Below are 22795 nucleotides of genomic sequence, written 5' to 3'. Positions count from 1 at the left end.
AGTAATGAACCAGGCTGGGAGTTTTTAAAAGCCTCAGGAATCTTTTGCAGGTGTTTAGAGTTAATTAGTTGATTCAGATTATTAGGTTAATAGCTCATTTAGAGAACCTTTTCATGATATGCTAATTTTTTTAGATAGGAATTTTGGGTTTTCATGAGCTGTATGCCAAAATCATCAATATTAAAACAATAAAAGGCTTGAACTACTTCAGTTGGTGTGTAATGAATCTAAAATATATGAAAGTCTAATGTTTATCAGTACATTACAGAAAATAATGAACTTTATCACAATATGCTAATTTTTTTAGAAGGACCTGTATAGAGGTGATCTAAAAACATGACTGCTCAGACCCTCAACCCTCCCCCTCTCTCCCTGTGACCAAAAACTGACCGCAGGGAGATAAGAGTGGGGGTTCATGTAGATGTGGTCTGATGTCATCTGGGGAGTGGGGTGGAGTATTGTCATTGTTGTCCTTGGTACAGCTTTCCGATATATGTTGTGATACTTTTGATTGATCTCCCCTGATGGGTCTATACCAGTATCCACATCCGCACTGGGCGATGGACATATCACCGCAGTTTTCGATTCCCCCATACAGTAGCGCTATGTGCGCAGCCTTCAGGGAGTCATAGCTTACCTGGGTGTCCGACGGGTCAGGGGGTGGATGTCAGCTGACGCACTCCTCTCTGATTCACTGAGACACTAGCACACACCTCCCTCTAGGCAGGGCTTTTGTTATATCTTCTCAGAGTTTGTTTGGCTGCGCACGGCCGTCATAGCGCCGGAGCCTTAACATGCAACAGTGTGGGGCACTTTTTCCCTTTACAGGTTATCTAAAGAGAGACTTTTGCTCCTGATGACACGGGGATAACATGTCACGTAGAAACGCGTTGAGCCGTTGATCTCTATGTAGGACGTGGTTCTCTAGGCAGGTTGTATGTATGTTTGAAGCAGCTTAATAGCTGGTCTGAACACAAGTGTGGATGCGATCAGAGACCTAGTCCCACTGCAGTTTATGCAAGAGTGGGGGTGCAGACTTAGGCAGCTTAGCGTGCACTTGAATGTGTAGCTGTTATTGAGGTGCTGCATGCTGAATGGATGCCCTGGTGCTACGTGTGGATTACACCATATATAGCAGAGTGTGAGATTTGGGTCGATACAGACTAAAGACTCAAAACAGGCCATCCACCAGTAATACGCTGCAAGCTGCTAGGCTACACAGATACCTGCAGGATTGCAACTAGTGCACCTTAGCCTACTTCAAATATATGGACCGTGTCTTTATTCATTTTCCTGCATATAATCAGCACCAATGTGCTAGCAGTATTAGGATCTAGTCCAGACTGTTTTAGGTGTAGAGGGTCAATAATTATCCCTGACTAGACCAGCTCAGTCTGGTGCCTGAAAGTCATGAAAGTGATACACAGATTTTACCATTTTATTCACTTATGAATATATACTTTATTATTTTCTTTTAAATACGTTCTTTAGGCAGTGTGATACATATATTTTCTAAGTGGACGTACACCTAAGTATCTTTACCATGTGAGAAAAATAGAGCAGGAGGAGCTGAGCAGATTAATATATAGTTTTGTGGGAAAATATTTAGTATAACCTTTCATTTATTTGTTTAAATTCCAGCTCATTATGGGGATTTGAAGTCGAGGAGGCGATTGACAGCCTTACCTTTGTATATAGAGAAAGCTGTCTGTCATTAATAGGGCCTCCCCTTGACTTCAGATCCAGAATGAGTAGGAATATAAATGTATAAAATACACGTTTTATTGAATCTTTCATCACAAATTTATTTAATGATCTGTTCAGCCACTTCTGCTCTATAACGTTATGCCAGCAGATTACTTTACATTTTCATTGTTTACTGTAGTTTATAAGGGATTTTTGTGTTAACAGATTCCCTTTAATTCTATTTTATGTTATTCCTAAACCCAGAGGCGGTTCTTCCATTAGGCCACTTAGGCCGCTGCCTAAGGCCTCGCACAGGTGGGGGCCTTGCTTTGGCTCTCACCAGCACCTGACACCGCCGCAATTTAATTGTCTGCTTCTCCAGACCTAGTGCTAGCGTAAAGACATTAACTTAAGACGAGCCGCCGCGGCCAGGCCGCACGAGCCCCTCTGCTCTCTGCCTCTTTGAGGCACGCTCTCTAAATGCAACGGCAGACCCGCCCCGCCCTCAGAGCGCTGCGCAGGCAGGGAGAGAAGGAGCGCCAGCCGACAGGTCCCTACTCACCTCACCGGCTGTGTCTGTTTTCCGGTGACCCGACTCCGGACGTTCTGGCTGCCGCCAGCGCCGCCCTGAAGACAGTGTCAGTGGTGGTGGACTGTCACTGAGGAGCGTGGACTGGTGCCACCGAACCGAAGAAGAATCCTTCAGGTGTGTGTCTTGTCCTGCTGGCTGCTGTACCCCGCCCCCTCCGAGTCCCCCCTACCTGACAGTGTGGGGGGCAAATTACTTAATGGGGGCAGTGTGGGGGGGCAAATTACATGATGGGGCAGTGTGGGGGCAAATTACTTAACGGAGGCAGTGTGGGGGGCAAATTACATGATGGGGCAGTGTGGGGGGCAAATTACATGATGGGGCAGTGTGGGGGGCAAATTACATGATGGGGCAGTGTGGGGGGCAAATTACATGATGGAGGCAGTGTGGGGGCAAATTACATGATGGAGGCAGTGTGGGGACAAATTACATGATGGAGGCAGTGTGGCGGACAAATTACTTAATGGGGGCAGTGTGGGGGGCAAATTACTTAATGGGGGCAGTGTGGAGGGCAAATTACTTAATGGGGGCAAATTACATAGTGTGGGGCAGTATTACTAATGAGGGCATTCTAGAAGGGAATTACTATTGGTGGGACTATGAGGAGTAATATTACTATGGGGGCACTATTATTTCTTCAGGATAGTATTTGGGGGTATTGGGGGGCACAGCGAGCAGCAGGATAACACTGTGGGGACTCCAGGTTGGGGGATGATGATAGAAATGTGAGGACACTAAGATGTCCGTGTGTCACACTCTGTAGAGACAAGGCGGCTGAGAGAAGTTGTCCGGACCGAATGGAGAAGATGATGATAGAGAAGATCTACATTGGAGGAAACATCACCTGGAGGCCCTGGATGTGACAGGTATGTGCTGCTGTATGGCAAGTACAGGAAACTGCGGGGGGAGGGGCGACTTAGAGAACTGCGCCAGGGTTAATGCAAAGTGTTAATATGCACTGTGCATATAAGCCCTGTACTGTGTTGTCACTGTGTATATTAACCCTTTACTCCGGGATAGGAAAATAAATCCCCTATCCAAAGGATAGGAGATAAGTGTCTGATCGGGGGGGTCTGGCCGTTGGGATCCCCCACAATCTCCTGTATGGTACTCTGGATCTCCTTGTGCCTGGAGCGGTGGTCAACACTCCCCCTCCATGTATCTATGGGAGAGCCGCAGATACAGCACTTGTGTATCTCCGAGTCTTCCATAGAGATACATGGAGGGGGAGTGTTGACCACACCACTGCTCCGTGCGGTGCTTGACATAGCTTATTTCTTGAGGACTGAGCCAGGGTGCCATACGGGAGAACACGGGCATCCCAACGATCTTCAGGGGGGCCTCATGTTTGAGTTTCGCCTAAGGCCTCACAAAGTCTAGAGCCACCTCTGCCTAAACCTGTGAGGCACACTTGATGGTCTACTTAAGCAGCTTAGGCAGGTAACCTATCCTTGCATTAAAGGCTATGTAACCTTTTGGGGAATTTTTTTTAAATCATTGCATTGCACTCATTATGAATTAATAATCAATTCTTTCAATTGGTCTTTACTAAAAATGTTGAACCCTTGTCTTTGTACAGCCTTCGGTTTCTCTAGTAGCAGGCTCTGAATTTTCACTCTGTTCATTCAGGCAGCTCAGCTGACGGCTCCTTATAACTGATCTCTAACCTCCTAAACACCCATTATAGCTCAATTCTTATCTTACTGATAAGAATGTGGCTTAAAGGGACACTGACAGGCAAATTCAGCATATTGTGTTATATATCTGACATTACAGGTCTTATACAGTCTATTAAAAGCATGTAAGTATCCCCCCTGTCCACTTTCTAAATACCGAAATATAAAGTTTTATAACTTGCCTGTCTCCTCACCAATCTGCCCAAGGAGCGGCGTTTCATCTGAAAATGCGCCCAGCCAGCTGCTCCCAACTGCCGTTCTGTAGCCCTAGTCACGATCCTGCGTATGGTTGATAGAATCCTCTTGGCAGCGTCCGTCTAATCCTCTGCGCCTGCGCCCCGCCGTGGTTAGATCGCGCCTGCTGTACACACCCTGCCTGCGTTCCCAGAGGCAGCTGCAGCCTCTGCCTCATGCGCATGCCCCAGGCATTGTTCAAAGCAGCGCTTCAGAGCGCTGCTCACTCACATCTCCAAAGGGGTTAATGATAGTGCGGAGAGTTGTAGCCCCGCCCAGCGAAGTGAATATTGATGTGCTGGGCGGGGCTACAGAACGGCAGTTGGGAGCAGCTGGCTGGGCGCATTTTCAGATGAAACGCCGCCCCTTGGGCAGATTGGTGAGGAGACAGGCAAGTTATAAAACTTTATATTTCGGTATTTAGAAGGTGGACAGGGGGGATACTTACATGCTTTTAATAGACTGTATAAGACCTGTAATGTCAGATATATAACACAATATGCTGAATTTGCCTGTCAGTGTCCCTTTAAATATTTTTTGATGACCTTTTAATTATAAAAGAAATGAGATTTATTAGATGACCTGCACAAAATGAAAGTGAAAGTACTATTCACACAGCTGGACAAACAGTTGTCCAAGTTATTTTTATTGATTACCTATCTTCAGCATAGGTCATAAATATCAGATCGGCGGGGGTCCGGCACCCGGTACCCCTGCCGATCAGCTGTTTGAAGAGAAGGTGAGTGCCGTGCCAGCGCTGCTTCCTCTTCATTGTTTACCTGCTCGCCATTGCATCCGCAGCGGTGAGCAGGTGCAATTACACCCAAGCCATCCCATTCATTTCAATGGGACAGAACACTCCTGAGGATAGGTCATCAATATGAACAGCCCGGTCAACCCCTTTAACATCTTGTGACAATAGGGCTCAATATTTTTTATAAAGATTAAGTAAAAAAAAATATTTTTAGCCCAAAATGTGTAAAATGCAATCATAAAAAAAAAAAAAATTGCCCCGGAAGGTGTACATAGCCTTTAAGAAGAATGGAGCTCTTAACCCCTATAAAGATATATGAAATTAATTAGCACAAGATTTGGAAAGTTAGGAGTCTGCTCTTCTCTCCTCCAACTTTGGCAAACCAGGCCATTTTCCAGGTTTTGTACTGCATGTAAACACAGCTTTTTTTTGTAATGGTTGCCAGTACTTTTAGTGCCATATCAATGCCAATCCAGCAGCTCTGCTGCCACAACTCTGCCACATTTCTACCAAAGTATATTATATACATCTATACCGAATAAAAATGCACATGAAACACTGCTTAATACTTACAATGCCATGAAGTTGATTAGTGTTTTCAGCATTGGGTGGGTGTGAAATACTTTCCATCTTCTGAGCTAAATGCTGAGAGCCATAAAGAGAATCATATGGTGTCCACTGATGAAAGGCTTCTTCTCCATCAAAGAAAATTAGCTTAAGGGAAAGATCTGGCTTCGATCCCGAGTTTCTCCCCTGTGTGAATAAAAGACATACCTAAAAATTACAAGTTTTAAATGGATAATGCCATGACTCCGAATAAAACTCTTTAGGGCTTTTCCCTCCCTCCTCAGTCCAAAACTGCAGGTACCTAGTACAGATCTCTTTGCTGAAGATCTAGCCACCTACTTCAAAGAGAAAATTTAAACTATCTGTCAGGAAATCAATTCCCAGCCTCTAAGTGCTCAATCTCCACATTCAACCAAAACACAGAAAAATAAGTCTCCTGGCTCCTCTCTTCCTACCACATGCACTACTGACCCTATTCCCTCACCACCTCAAGTCTCTCTCCTCAACTTTCACGCGCAACTAACTACAGACCTGTTCTCCCCTTGATCTCTAAACTCCTGAAGCATCTGGTCTACTCTCGTCTCATCTATTTGTTAATTCTCTCCTTGATCCATTACAATCTGTTTTTTGCACCCTATATTCTACAGAAACTGCACTCACCAAAGTGACCAATGACCTCCTGACAGCTCAATGCAACAGTGGCCATTCTTTACTAATTCACCTCAATCTCTCTGCAGCAATTGACATGTAGATCACCACCTTTTCCTGGTTTGATCTTGGTTGCTGGCTCTACTTCCCCTCCTCTCCCTCTTGCTATAGGGGTTCCTCATGGTTTTCTCTTTAGACAGCCCCTATTGGACAGAATGTCAGCAGATTTGGTTACCATTACCATCTTCATGCCGATAACAACTATATACTTCTTCCTATGATATCACCCCTGCTGTACTACAGAACACCAGTGACTCTGTCCTCTGTCTCTAACATCATGTACTCTCTATATGTAAAACTGAATCTTTCAAAAACTGAACTAATGGTGTTTTCTCCATCTACCAACCTATCTAAACCTGATTTCTCCATCGCAAGTGTGGCACTACCATCATGCCTAGGCAGCACACTCACTGTCTCATTGTTGTTTGACACAATCTTTCCTTTATCCCCTATATTCAATCGATTGCCCGCTCATGCCGCCTGCACCTGAAAAACCTCTCTAGAATCTGCAGTTTTCTTACAGTGGAAACAACAAAAACTCTCATTGTTGCCCTGATCCATTCCTGGCTTGATAACTGTAACTCATTATTAATTAGTATCCCCCTTACCAGACTTTCCCCTCTTCAGTCTACCCTGAATGCAGCAGTCAGGCTCATCTATTTGTCTAACCGCTATTCGGATGTTTCTGCCCTGTTCCAGTACTTGCACTGGTTGCCCATACAGTACAGGATTCAATTTAAACTGCTCATTCTCACTCACAAAGCTGCACCCTCTACACCTCTTCCCTTATTTCTGTGTACCATTCTACCTGTGGATCAATTCTCTGGAATGCCCTACCCCAAGCCATTAGGTTAATTCATAACATCCACAGTTTTAGGCACTCCCTAAAAACACATCGTATTAGGTTAGCCTATCACCCTAATCTTACTCTTGTCCATTCACACCTTCCACCCCCACCTGAAGCACTCCAGATATTGGCTTGTTACTGGCTCATGCTGCTACTACTACTACTCCACTATTGTGTTAAGATGGCTGGACCATTGTACAAATCAAGCACTTGTTATATTTTGTGTCACCCCTATTTCTTCATAGATTGTAGGCTCTTATGAACAGAGCCCTCATTCATCTTGCTTTAATTGCTGACTTGTCTGTTTATGTTATTTATGACTGTGTTTGTATATGAACCCCCTGATTGTAAAGCACTGTGAAACACCTTGGAGCTATATAAATAAAGACTATTATTATATGACTTCATTAAATTTGTTGGTCAGCTCATTTAAACAATCTTTTAAAAGAAAACTAAACCCTAAAAGTAAACTTTGTCTAAAGGTTGTTCTGTATAGGCATCTGCAAACTGCTACACAAAGCAGTTTTTACAGATTTCTTGCAGTCAAATAAATGCCTCTTCATTTCAGCCCCTCCACCTTTGGCTAGGGACTGAAGTTCAGGAAAAGGAGCGTGTCTTAACCCTTAAAGGACCCTTGCCGCATATGTACGTCACAGATGGATGTGACTTGAGGACCAGCAAAGTACGTGTACGGCGGGCTGATTTGGCGCGTGCAGGAGCTGCGCCCGCCTGATCAACGGCACAGGCCCGGCAGTCACTGACAGCTGGGTCCTGACCGTGGCATGCAGAGGTTTTGCGGAGGATACGGGTGCCCTCCACATCAACATCGGGTCCCTGCGCTACAGTGGCGGGACCCGATGGCAGAGGAGGCAAGCCCGATGCCTTCCATAGGAAGCCTGTGAGATCCAGCCCTTAGGCTGGGTCTCACAGGCAGGCTGTTAGCATAAAGGCTGACAGCCAATGCATTACAATACAGGTTGCTCTAAAAAAATATCAAGTGATCCACCCCCTCACCTGAATGCCGTAGAAAGTGATTAAAAAGGCGTATACCCCCAAAAATAGTATCAATCAAACCATCACCTCATCCTGCAAAAAATTTGCCCCTACATAAAACAATTTGGCAAAAAACTAAAAAAAGAAACTATGGCTCTCAGAATATGGAGATACTAAAACATGTTTTTTTGTTTAAAAAATGCTTTTATTGTGGTAAAAACGAAAAATAAAAATAAAAAAGTAGACATATTAACCCCTTAGGGACGCATGACGTACCGGTACGGCATGTTTCCCGAGTCCTTAAGGACCCATGACGTACCGATACGTAATGAGTTTAAAATGAGATTGCGGCGCTGCAGGGGTTAATCCGAACAGGATGCCGGCTGAAATCATTCAGCTGGCATCCTGTCACAACGAACATCCCCCCCCGTATCGGCGATCACCGCAAACCTCAGGTCAATTCAGACCTGCGGTTTGCTGCGCTTTCTGCCGATTCTGATCACCGCTGTCGATCAAACTTTAAAATGCCCCAAATAAAGTTTATTTCACCCTCCCTGCACCCCTGAATGAGTTTATGGCGGCGGAAGGTGCAGGGGGGACGGGTTTCGGGCGGTGCGGTGCCTCCTCTTGAATAATCATTGGTGGCCAGTGGTATACCAGAGTGTCAGCACATTGCTGACACTCTGGTATAAACGGCTGACATCTGTGCCGCGATATCAGCCGTTTAACCCTTTCCATACCGCAGTCTGTACGGACCGCTGTATGTAAAAAGTTAACAGCAAGAAGTGGCTCCCTCCCTCTCCCATCGGGGGGCTGCTGTGCCTTTGCAGCCCCCCGACAGGATGGGGTGACAGAGGGAGGGAGCCCCCTCCTTACCCTTCCCCGTCTGCGAAGTTGTGGCCACAACTGAGCAGACGGGGAAGGTTCCCATGGCAACAGGACGCCTTCTCAGGCATCCTGCTGTCCATGGTGCTAAACAGATCTATGCTAAAGGCATAGATCTGTTCAGACAATGTGTAAGTAAAATACAGCACAATACCCTATATAGTGTACTGTACTGTATTATACAGACATCAGACCCACTGGATCTTCAAGAACCAAGTGGGTCTGGGTCAAAAAAATGTTAAAAAAAAGTGGAAAAAGTTAAGATAAAAAAAAAAAAACATTTATCACTGAATAAAAATTAAAATAAAATACTCTACACATATTAGGTATCGCCGCGTCCGTAATGACCTGATCTATAAAATGGTCATGTTACGTTCCCCGCAAGGTGAACGCCATAAAAATAAAAAAACTTAAAACTATGAGGAAATTTTTATTTTGCCCACCTTACTTCCCCAAAAAGGTAATAAAAGTGATAAAAAAAGTCGCATGTACGCCAAAATAGTACCAATTAAACCGTCATCTCATACCCCAAAAATCATACCCTACCCAAGATAATCGCCCAAAAACTGAAAAAACTGAAAAAACTATGGCTCTTAGACTATGGAAACAGTAAAACATGATTTTTTTTTTGGTTTAAAAAATGAAATCATTGTGTAAAACTGACATTAAAAAAAGAAGTATACATATTAGGTATCTTCACGTCCGTATCGACCGGCTCTATAAAAATATCACATGACCTAATCCCTCAGGTGAACACTGTAAAAAAATAAATGAATAAAATACTGGGCACTCTCCAAAATATATGTACCTCACAGTTTATTGAAAATTAAAAATTAAAAATTAAAAGCTAACAATACATAGTACATAACCTTAGAATAATTGATAAAACATACAGATAAAAATATAAATAAATTAATAAAAATGTCAAGAGCCCTGGATATTAATATGATCCAATCTATGGGGATGATGATACTGGAGAAAATTGTCTATTCCACTTTGGTGGTTATGTTCTGTGCAGTCTATGCAGGAAAATGAAATCCACAATGTTATTATCCTCGAGTAGGAAACAGAGGAGCAGCTGGTAAACTAGCAGTGAGTGGTACGTGCGGCGTCCCGCTATTACTCACTATTAGGTGCTATACAAGATTCTGCTGCTGTGCCAAAGCCTTTTAAGATCGGTATTTCCTTCGGTCCTTTCCCCACACTGTCCTTTAACACGCCACTCTATAGATGTAGGTTCCGGCGCTTGTTACAATCATCGGCTCCTTTTTCAGCGCTGGACGAGTGTCATACGTCCCTCTGGTGAATCAGTGTCAGATGCGCTTTGGATCTCCGATTGTGACAGGGTTAACTTGGGGTGTCCGTGGTCTTTAGGTTGGCAAATTCAATGTCCATAGGGGGGTTTTCTTTACACCAAACGCGTTTCGGGGTCCTTTATCACCCCTTCCTCAGTGGTAGTTCACATTGAATTTGCCAACCTAAAGACCACGGACACCCCAAGTTAACCCTGTCACAATCGGAGATCCAAAGCGCATCTGACACTGATTCACCAGAGGGACGTATGACACTCGTCCAGCGCTGAAAAAGGAGCCGATGATTGTAACAAGCACCGGAACCTACATCTATAGAGTGGCGTGTTAAAGGACAGTGTGGGGAAAGGACCGAAGGAAATACCGATCTTAAAAGGCTTTGGCACAGCAGCAGAATCTTGTATAGCACCTAATAGTGAGTAATAGCGGGACGCCGCACGTACCACTCACTGCTAGTTTACCAGCTGCTCCTCTGTTTCCTACTCGAGGATAATAACATTGTGGATTTCATTTTCCTGCATAGACTGCACAGAACATAACCACCAAAGTGGAATAGACAATTTTCTCCAGTATCATCATCCCCATAGATTGGATCATATTAATATCCAGGGCTCTTGACATTTTTATTAATTTATTTATATTTTTATCTGTATGTTTTATCAATTATTCTAAGGTTATGTACTATGTATTGTTAGCTTTTAATTTTTAATTTTTAATTTTCAATAAACTGTGAGGTACATATATTTTGGAGAGTGCCCAGTATTTTATTCATTTACTATTCACTTTTAAAAGGAAGGGTGATTCCTTTTTTACTGAGAGCACCTCCTCCACTGTTTGCACCATTCCTGTGCGTCACTTTCTGCACGCTTCTATTTTGGACTGTAAAAAAATAAAAATAAAAACGGTGTAAAAAAAGCAATTTATTTTCATTTTACGTCACAAAAAGTGTAATAGCAAGCGATCAAAAAGTAATATGCACCCCAAAATAGTGCCAATCAAACCGTCATCTCATCCCACAAAAAATGAGACCCGAACTAAGATAATTCGCCCCAAAAACTGAAAAACTATGTCTTTCAGACTATGGAGACACTAAAACATTAATTTTTTGGTTTAAAAAATGAAATCATTGTGTAAAACTTACATTAAAAAAAATTATATACATATTAGGTATCGCCACGTCCGTGACAACGCTGCTCTATAAAAATACCACATGATCTAACCTGTCAGATGAATGTTGTAAATAACAAAAGAAAAACGGTGCCAAAAAAGCTATTTCTTGTAACCTTGCCTCACAAAAAGTGTAATATAGAGCAACCAAAAATCATATGTACCCTAAACTAGTACCAACAAAACTTCCACCCTATCCCGTAGTTTCTAAAATGGGGTCACGTTTTTGGAGTTTCTACTCTAGGGGTGCATCAAGGGGGCTTCAAATGGGACATGGTGTCAAAAAAAAGTCCTGCAAAATCTGCCTTCCAAAAACCGTATGGCATTCCTTTCCTTCTACGCCCTGCCTTGTGCCCGTACAGCAGTTTACGACCACATATGGGGTGTTTCTGTAAACTACAGAATCAGGGCCATAAATAATGAGTTTTGTTTGGCTGTTAACCCTTGCTTTGTAACTGGAAAAAAAATATTAAAATGGAAAATCTGCCAAAAAAGTGACATTTTTAAATTGTATCTCTATTTTCCATTAAATCTTGTGCAACACCTAAAGGGTTACCAAAGTTTGTAAAATCAGTTTTGAATACCTTGAGGGGTGTAGTTTCTTAGATGGTATCACTTTTATGGAGTTTCTACTCTAGGGGTGCATCAGGGGGGCTTCAAATGGGACATGGTGTAAATAAACCAGTCCAGCAAAATCTGCCTTCCAAAAACCAAACGGCGCACCTTTCACTCTACGCCCCGCTGTGTGGCCGTACAGTAGTTTACGGCCACATATGGGGTGTCAGGGCAATAAAGATACAGTCTTGTTTGGCTGTTAACCCTTGCTTTGTTAGTGGAAAAAATGGGTTAAAATGGAAAATTAGGCAAAAAAATGAAATTCTCAAATTTCATCCCCATTTGCCAATAATTCTTGTGCAACACCTAAAGGGTTAACGAAGTTTGAAAAATCAGTTTTGAATACCTTGAGGGGTGTAGTTTATAGAATGGGGTAATTTTTGGGTGGTTTCTATTATGTAAGCCTCGCAAAGTGACTTCAGAGCCTTGTAACATCCCCAAAAAATAAAATATCATTCCCAAAATAATTCAAACATGAAGTAAACATATGGGGAATGTAAAGTCATCACAATTATTGGGGGTATTACTATGTATTACAGAAGTAGAGAAACTGAAACTTTGAAATTTGCAAATTTTTTAACATTTTTAGTAAATTAGGTATTTTTTTATGCAAAAAAAATTATTATTTTTACTTCATTTTACCTGTGTCATGAAGTACAATATGCGACGAAAAAACAATCTCAGAATGGCCTGGATAAGTCAAAGCGTTTTAAAGTTATCAGCACTTAAAGTGACACTGGTCAGATTTGCAAAAAATGGCCAAGTCCTTAAGGTGAAATAGGGCTGAGTCCTTAAGGGGTTAAAGAGGTATTTCCATCCGAGACAATGGAGGCATATCGCTAGGATATGCCCCAATTGTCTGATAGGTTCAGGTCCCACCGCTGGTACCCGCACTGCAACGAGAATGAAGAGGGATTTCCCGGGGTCTGTCCACCACCAAGCGCTGCTCCTATAGAAGTGAATGGGAGCGCACTGCGCATGTGCGGCCCATGCTCCAATTCATTTCTATGAGGCAGACGGCAATAGCTGAGCAAGCGCTCGGCTATTTTCGGCGGCCCCATAGAAATTAATGGAGAGCGGCTGCGCATGCATTCTCATTATAGGTGCAGGTCCCACACCTATCAGACAATGCTAGCGATATGCCCCCATTGTCTGAGATGGGAAAATCCCTTTAAGTATTGCCGTGTCCGTAACAACCAGGTATATTAATATATCCTAAGATATCCTATTTTTTTGTCACCTTAAATCACAAAAAGTGCAATACCAAGCCATCAAAAAGTCATACGCACCCCAAAATAGTACCAATCAAACCATTATCTTATCCCGCAAAAAATGAGATCCTACCTAAGCCAATCACCCAAAAAATAAAAAAGCTACGGCACTCAGAATATGGAGACACTAAAACATGATTTTTTGTTTCAAAAATGCACTTATTGTGTAAAACTTAAATAAATAAAAAAAGTATACATACAGTCCTGATCAAAAGTTTAAGACCACTTGAAAAATGACAAAAAATCATATTTTACATTGTTGATGCTTAACAAGGTTCCACGTAGAGCTTCAGCATGCAACAAGAAGAAATGAGAGTGAGGTGGGACGCAGAAAGACAGTCATTTGGAATTTCTTAAATGATCCTGAGGGTTATGGAACAAAAAAGTCAAGTGGAAGACCCAAAACATTTTTAGCAGCACTGAGCCGGAGGATCCATATGGCTGTCCGTCAAGACACTGGACGATTCTCGACCCAAATTAAGGCCCTTACTGGTGCTGACTGCAGCCCCATAAACATCAGATGGCATCTGAGATTGAAGGGCTTCAAAAACAAAAAACGTCTTCAAAGACCTCGTCTCTGAACGCCACAGAACTGCTCGTTTGGACTTTGCAAGAGGGCACCAAACATAGGACATTCAAAGGTGGAAGAAAGTTTTATTTTCTGATGAGAACATTTTTTACCTTGATGGTCCTGATGGTTTCCAACGTTACTGGCAAGACAAGCAGATCCTACCTGAGATGTTTTCTATGCGCCACAGTGGAGGGGGCTCCATAATGGTCTGGGGTGCTTTTTCCTTTAGTGGAACAATGGAGCTTCAGGAAGTGCAGAGGCGTCAAATGGCCGCTGGCTATGTCCAGATTTTGCACAGAGCATTCCTCATGACTGAGGGCCCTCGTCTGTGTGGTAACGACTGGGTTTTTCAACAGGACAATGCTACAGTACAATGCCCGCAGGACAAGCGACTTCTTCCAGGAGAATAACATCACTCTTTTGGCCCATCCTGCGTGTTCCCCTGATCTAAATCAAATTGAGAACCTTTGGGGATGGATGACAAGGAGGGAAGTTTACAAAAATGGACAACAGTTCCAGATAGTAGATGGCCTTCGTGCAGCCGTCTTCACCACTTGGAGAAATCTTCCCACTCACCTGATGGAAACGCTTGCATCAAGCATGCCGAAACAAATTTTGGAAGTGATAAACAATAATGGCAGAGCTACTCATTACTGAGTTCATGTTTGGAAGTTGGATTTCTGTTTTTGGGGGGGTTTAGTTTTTTTTTGGAGGTGTGGTCCTAAACTTTTGATCAGCTGAAAAACAGCCTGTTTCAGTTTATTTGTTGTTTTCATTATAATCAACCAAAAAAAGTAATATCTGCATCCGTAACAACCTGTTCTATAAAAATACCACATGATCTAACCTGTCAGATGAACATTGTAAAAAATAGAAAATAAAAACTGTGCCAAAACAGTTATTTTTTGTTACCTTACCTCACAAAAAGTGTAATATAGAGCAACCAAAAATCATATGTACCCTAAAATAGTACCAACAAAACTCCCACCTTATCCCGTAGTTTACTAAATAGGGACAGTTTTTTGGAGTTTCTATTCTAGGGGTGCATCGGGGGTCTTCAAATGTGACATGGCAACTTAAAATTATCTGCCGTCCAAAAACCATATGGCTTTCCTTCCCTTTTGCTCCCTGCCGTGTGCCCGTACAGCAGTTTACAAACACATATGGGGTGTGTCTGTAAACTACAGAATCAGAGTAATAAATATTGAGTTTTGTTTGGCTGTTAACCCTTGCTTTGTTACTGGAAAAATTGATGAAAATGGAAAATCTGCCAAAAAGGTGATATTCTGAAATTTAAAATCCATTTTCCTTTCATTCTTGTGGAACATCTAAAGGGTTAACAAAGTTTGTAATCAGTTTGAATACCTTGAGGGGTGTATTTTCTAAAATGTGGCCATTTGTGGGTGGTTTCTATTATGTAAGCCCCACAAAGTGACTTCAGACCTGAACTGGGCCTTAAAAATTGGGCTTTGGAAAAAATTTCTAAGCCTTCTAACATCCCAAAAAACAGAAAATGTAATTTACAAAATTATTTAAAATTTACCACTGTCATAAAGTACAATATGTGAAGAGAAAACAATCTCAGAATGGCTTGGATAAGTAAAAGCGTGGTTCTTAAGGTGAAAAATGTCAGGGTCCTGAAGGGGTTAAAGTGGTTTTCTGTGAATACTCATTTTTTACCTAATGCCACACCCTGCCTCCATAAACAGAAAATTTATACTTACTTGCTCCCAGCCACTCCGATCCTCTGCGCTGCCTTCACTGTGTCTATTTTCCAGACCCTGTCTCTGCGTGGGTATAACCATAACCAGCTCATCACTACTGAAGCCATTCCCTGGCTACAGTTGAGCATGTGACCATGCCCGTGCAGCGTCAGATGTAAATACTGCCTGGACTGGAACATGGACACAGTGCAGGCAATGTCGAGGACCAAAGTGAGTAAGTATGAATTTTCTGTTTACGGAGGCAGGCTGTGGGCATGAGACAGAAAGCAATTATTACCAGAAAAGCACTTTAATGCCCATTCACTTCAAATGACATTCAGAGCACTGTGAAAGAGATGGAAATGGCAAAATTGAGCAGCCTATTACAAAAACCTACCCCTGTATGTGTGCAGATATAGTAAACAGTACCAGGACACTAACACTACATAACACGTTACCCAGCTTTCCCAGATGTCTAAATCTCCGGTTTTCCTATATAGGCAGAGGGGATTTCTCACTGTATGACATTTCTCACAATATGACATGCATCAGTGTTAAAAAGCTGGTTTACAAGTCTTGTGGATCTGTACACACTGTTCATATATTGTTACCTTTACATTGTGCAAGATAATCCAGCTTTCCAAGATAATCCAGCTATCTGGGTACGTTTAGTGTTCACCAGTCTCTATTACAGAACCACATATTTATAACAGGGCTTTCCCAGGACCCTAAATGGCAAATCTACCTAACTATGACACTATTTAGGAATGGGGAAGAGGATTTACATTGGTAGATTCATCATTCTGCAGTCTCTATTTCAGCTCAACATGGTTGTAATCCAGGTTTCCAAGGAATCTGAAAAGTAAATCTGTCTAGTTATGGCACTGTTTGGGAGCAAGGAGAAGGATTTATGTAGCTAGACTTAATATATAGCATTCTCTACTACAGCTCCTCATAATGTGTTACCCAGCTTTCATGGGACCCTAAATGACAAATCTGCCTAGCTATGCTACATACAGGGGATTTATTTGCCACTGGGATTCTTATTCAGCTTTTTTGAGGCTTCTTACTAACTATTCAACAATATATATTTTTTCACTTTATTTATAACAAAATATAAACATTTATATACAATAAATATTACAAACATTTTTCATACAAATAGATTATTTATACATTTTTTCCCCATTAATCCCCCAAATTAAGAATACCCCATCCAACCCCCCTCCCCTTGCGATGCGTCACCTAGCGCCCACCGTAGATGAGACCGGGGCAAATCACAAATGGAGAGTAGAGTGGTAACCTAAAAACTCTATCTTCTCCATACATTCCACCATCTCTTTTCACAATTCCTTTGTTTATTTAAAATATTTTCAAATCTCTTAACTTTATTAACCAAATTTAACCATGAATAAACAGTAGGAGTATTAGAAGAGAACCAAACTCGAGAAATTAAAAGTCTGGTCAAAAAGGCTATTTTAATAAATAACATTTTTTTATGTCTATGGCAGTTGACCTTGGAAAAAATCATCCAAAATACAACATTCTAGTGTATGTATCACTATTTTTAGTTTTTGAAAGATCAGTTTGGCTATTGTATCCCCGTATTTTGTTATTTGTGTGCAGGACCAGAACATATGTAAATGATCTGCCCCTAACAAATTACATCTAGGACACTTGGAGCTAGTTCTAAGCCCACATCTGTTGAGCCAGGCTGGTGTAACGATTATTCTATGTCAAATATTAAACTGAACCATAACGTGATTGAAATTATGAGATACTAACCGAAAATTTGTCATTATATTCCCCCAGTCAGATGGCTGAACCATTGAATCACGTTCCCACACCCTCTGACCAGGCGAAGACAATCCCTTAAATAATATATCTACAAACAATTTATAAATATTCAAAATTCTTAACTTGTGACCTACATTTCCCAATAACTCATTTAAGGATGTGTCAGTGATTATCTGTAATAATACTTTTTGGTTTATACTAGTGAGTGCTGAACGAAGTTGTAGATAACTAAACCAAGATAGATCCAATGTGTATTCTCTTTATGAAAACTCCAAAAATGTAAAAAAGTATTTCTCCATTATTTACTACTTGCGAAACATATAGAATGTTACTTTTTTGCCAAACATTTTCCCACGCTAAATCCTCCAACTCAGGTAAAAAATAATTGTGCCATAAAGTTGTCAAATATAATTATCCTTTTATTCCAAACCACGCTCTAACAGTGTCCCATGATTTAGCGAATAGCCTTCTAGTTTTGTTTCCTTATAATCCTGTTGAAATCTAATTAGTGACCCAGACTCTAAAAATGAAAAAATATTACGATGGGTAGATCTACTCAATAAATGTCTACAAGAAAGGGCTCCTTTCCCAATGTTTATACAACCAAAGCTTTGAGGCTATAAATTATCCCTTAAAGAACGGGAGGTTTAATTCTCCTTGTTCAAGCGGTTGATACAGATAATTTATTTTAAAGGGAACCTGTCACCCAAAAATCGCCTATTAAGCTGTTTACAGTACCTTATAGTGCTGTATAGTCGTTTCCTGATGCACTTTTTGTTAGTTTTGCAGCATGTATGCTCAGTCAGAAATCGATGTTATATTCAGCTGCTGCCCCGTGCTTCAAGTCAGGCTTGAAGTCACGGGGGCAGCGGCCTCGGCGTCTTACATGGCCCTCTCCCCGCCCCCTGCCTCTGTGACTGACAGCCGAAATCCGATTCCGGGACCGCGCTCAACGGCCGCATGCGCAGTAAAGGGCGGCAGGAGCGCGGTCCCGGCTGCCGCGCGTACTACGCGCCGTCTTACTTTCGCCGCACTGCGCATGCGCCCGACATCCTGTATCAAACGCGCCCGCGCCCGGCACGGGGCAGCAGCTGAATATAACATCGATTTCTGACTGAGCATACATGCTGCAAAACTAACAAAAAGTGCATCAGGAAACGACTATACAGCACTATAAGGTACTGTAAACAGCTTAATAGGCGATTTTTGGGTGACAGGTTCCCTTTAAGCCTTACCCGCTTTCTTCCCCAAAGTAAATCATATATCACGGTCTCAATTAACTTAAAAAAATTGTCCTCAATCCAAAACAGGGAGTTTCTAAGAGTATAAAGAAATTGAGGTAGTATCACCATTTTCACTAGGGATACTCTGTCGGCCCTAGACAGCGGCACCTGAAGCCATACCGTCATTTTTTATCTTAGTTTATTAATCAGCGGAATTAAGTTTAGCTGTACAAACTCTTCTACTTTGGGAGAAATGGTTAAACCTAGATATTCAAAAGAGTCAACAACTCTCACCATAGTCAAGGGGTCTGTCAGAGGATAGTCAATTTTTCGATTGGCATTAGCACTGTTTTAGACCAGTTAATGTCAAAACCTGACACTGATCCAAAACCGTTAATTGTCTGAATAAGTTCAGGAAGTGCAATATCAGTGTAATGCAATAAAAAACAAAACATCATCGGCGTAAAGAGAGACACGATCCTCTGTACCCAGTATCCTGAATCCTTTGATCCTAGGATCTTGTCTAACTTTAGCGGCAAGAGGTTCTATGTACCATATTTTTCACCCTATAAGACGCACCGGCCCATAAGACTCACCTAGGTTTTTGAGGAGGAAAATTTGAAAAAAATCATTATGCACCAAAAGGTGTGCTTTTGGTGGGCTTTAAACTAATGGTAGCCTGTGAATGACACTATTATGGGGGATCTGTGGATGACACTGTTATGGGGGTCTGTGGATGGCACTATTATGGGGGTCTGTGGCTAACACTGTTATGAGCGTCTGTGGCTGGCACTGTTATGGGGGTCTGTGGATGGCACTGTTATGGGGGTCTGTGGATGGCACTGTTATGGGGGTCTGTGGCTGACACTGTTATGGGGGTCTCTGGCTGACACTGTTATGGGGGTCTATGGCTGACACTGTTATGGGGGTCTTTGGATGGCATGACACTGCTATGGGGGGGATCTGTGGATGACAGATAAATAGCATCTTATGCTATATGTCATTCACAGATCCCCCCATAACAGTGTCAGCCACTGTCAATGACCCCCAATATAGGGGGTGGGGGCTGGCATCTACACTAGTTTTGTAATGGCAGCGGGGCCCAGTGCAGTCACTGTATTCTATTGCACTGGGGCTCGCTCACTGTACTAATCGTATCTACGGTAACTGCTGGCAATGTTTAACTATAGAATATGTTCAATCCAGCAGCCTGTACTTACCACCATAGCAGGTAGGAGGCAGGAGGCTGGGCGGGCGGGCAATGGCAGCATAACTCACGTGCCCGCGCCGCCTGCTTCATTCATAAAGTGGGCAGAGCAGGCACGTGACATAGGAAGTTACGCTGCCAGTGCCTGCCCGCCCACCCAGCCTCCTGCCTGCTATGGTCGTAAGTACAGGCTGCTGGATTGAACATATTCTATAGTTAAACATTGCCTGCAGTTACTGTAGATACGATTAGTACAATGAGCGGGGCCTGGTGCAATAGAATACAGTGACTGCACCGGGCCCCGCTGCCATTACAAAACTAGATGCCGGCCCCCATCCTTTCCTCCCTCCACGGTGATACACCTCTGACCGTGCTGTGCAGCATGCGGTCGGCGGTGTATCAGTGTAAATGGCAGAATTCGCCCCATAAGACGCACTGCAATTTTTCTCCCACTTTTTTACGTCTTATAGGATTAAAAATATGGTATAAATTGAATAATAATGGAGAAAGAGGACAGCCCTGACGGGTGCCTCTGGTCAAGGAAGTACTGTCTGCCAAGCTGCCGTTCACACTCAGTCTTGCTGTGGGAGTTTTGTCCATAAGTTTAATCATATCGATAAATTTAGGGCCAAAGCTTTCCCAGAACTTTCCAAAGAAATCTCCACTCCACCCTGTCGAACGCTTTATAAGCATCCAGCGACAGGGTGGATCTGGAGACTCCCCCCAGTGACTGGATGTTAATGAAAAGACGGTGCAGATTATAGTATGTGCTCTTATTTGGAATAAAACTATTTTGATCAGGATGTATCACTGTTGTAATGACTTTAGATAATCTTGTAGCAAAAATTTTTGAAAATAATTTAACATCTGTATTTATTAAGGAGATGGGTCTATATGCCTCTATATCTAGTGGGTCCTTCCCTTTTTCGTGATCAGTATTATTATAGCTTCTGTCATTGTTTGTGGGAGCTGACCACCCTCTAAAGATCTAAGAAAAAACAACAGTACGTGGGGAAACATCACCTCCCTATATTTGCGGTAAAATTCGTACAGGAAACCATCTGGACCAGGGGAAAAATTTCCCACACAGGCCTTCAGGGCAGCCTCCAGCTCCCCAGAGGAGGGATCTTATTTGAGGGCCTCCCTCTGAGAAGCTGTAAGCCCCGGGAGAACAATAGAATCTAGGTATAAGTCCATATCCCTATCTAATATGTCGTTATTCGATTTATATAATTCCAAAAAGTATTTTTGAAAACCTACCTTTATCTCATCTAATTTTACTGTTATTATACCCTCTTGGGAACAAATTTTACCTATTTCTTTTTTTTGCTCTTGATTTGAGATCACCTTAGCTAGGAGCTTCCATGGTCTACCTCCTTCTACAAATTGTTTTTGTCCCATAAAAAAGAGTCTATGTTGGGCCTTCTCTACAAGAAAATCTACATAAGCCTCACTCTTATTCTGCATATTTTCTTATATTCTGCTTTTTTTTTATCCGAATATAGTCTTCCACTGCTGTGGCATCTCTTAGCCCCTTTCCTTCTTAGCATAGCCCTTTTTTTTAGATTTACTACATTGCTAAACATAATTCCTCTCATAAAACCTTTAAACGTGTCCCATACTAGTTGTAACCTCGCTGTATTATAGTTCCTCTCCCAGAATTCTAGAATCTACTGACTCAATGAGTCATGGTTATCAATTATGGAAATCCAGTGGGAATTTAATCTAAATGGAGACCTATCTTTATAATTATTGCCCTGCATATTTATTTCTAGTACAAGCGGAACATGATCTGATATCGATCTGGTCTCATAGTTCATTGATTCTATATGTCTAACATAATTTTTATTTATCAGGGACAGATCTATTCTAGACATTGAATTTCCGCCTTTACTTATACAGGAGTATACTTTTTCCCTTTCCAACCCTTCTCCATACATCTACATATCCTATTTCTTGACAAAAACTGGCCAAAGGTGATCCCTAGGTGGTACACTTCTGGATTCATGACACAATTAAAATCACCAATAATTAATAAAAGGCATTCCAGGTACTGATCCACAAATGTTATTAAGTGATTCAGTAAATATGAGGAATAAGGGGGCGGTATATAAATAAAGGCCAAATACACAACCTACCGTAAAGTTTCCCATATTAAAAGATAAATCTGCCTGCTCGTCAATAGAGGATGCCTCGCAGACAAAATCAATCCCAAGTATTCAATAATATTAGAGATTTACCAATGTATAAATAGGGTCATCTGGTATTTTGCAGTCTGAGAAAGCTGGATATCAATCTCTGCTGGGCAGTGATGGGGACATATTAAATACAGTTGCAAGAAAAAGTATGTGAACTCTTTGGAATGATATGGATTTCTGCACAAATTGGTCATAAAATGTGATCTGATCTTCATCTAAGTCACAACAATAGACAATCACAGTGTCACGATGGACGTGCACTCAGTATAACAGATAACGCACCAACCAGGCTCTGGACGAGAGACAGGGGAAGGGTCACCTCCTAGCTAACCCCTGACCTCTTTCCCTGCACTGCTCAGCCCACATGCGGACCTTAAAGGTAGGTGTGATGTGTCCTCCAGCCTGGGCTGACAAAACCCTCAATTCCCTGAGATGGTGAAGTGGGGAAATAGGAGCAGCCTGCTCGCCCAGAACCTGGATGGGATAGATGACACAAACAACCAAACTAGAAATGACACTTATCTTCCAGAGCAGGAACAGACAGCCAACCTTCCCTCCAAGTTTCCCAGACCACAATGATTAGTATAATCCGCTCAGGGCACTGGGCAGGTGAGCTATTTAAACTAATGACTCCACCCAGTGCATCTGATGAGAGGCGGATCCAGCACGGCACCAAAACAACACTAAACTCGTGCTGCTATCCTGGCCGACCTCCGCACATCGTCAGAGCGGGGCATGACAGTACCCCCCCCTTCTACGGGTGACCTCCGGACACCCCGGACCAACCTTATCCG

The 22795-nt window shown here is 42.3% G+C and overlaps 1 protein-coding gene across 1 annotated transcript in view; it reads right to left on the bottom strand.

Annotated features, from left to right (window-relative positions):
* Positions 1-22795, bottom strand: part of QPCT (glutaminyl-peptide cyclotransferase) — a 341372-nt gene that overhangs the window by 175162 nt on the left and 143415 nt on the right. The window contains exon 4 of the mRNA XM_044292305.1: positions 5513-5692. Within this exon, the coding sequence (XP_044148240.1) occupies positions 5513-5692 (180 nt within the window). The remainder of the gene's footprint in view (positions 1-5512; positions 5693-22795) is intronic.

The sequence above is a fragment of the Bufo gargarizans genome, chromosome 4 (assembly GCF_014858855.1).
Source record: "Bufo gargarizans isolate SCDJY-AF-19 chromosome 4, ASM1485885v1, whole genome shotgun sequence".
Taxonomy (NCBI): Eukaryota; Metazoa; Chordata; class Amphibia; order Anura; family Bufonidae; genus Bufo; species Bufo gargarizans.
The sequence above is the reverse complement of the archived record's forward strand: the minus strand, read 5'-3'. Positions and strand labels throughout refer to the sequence as shown.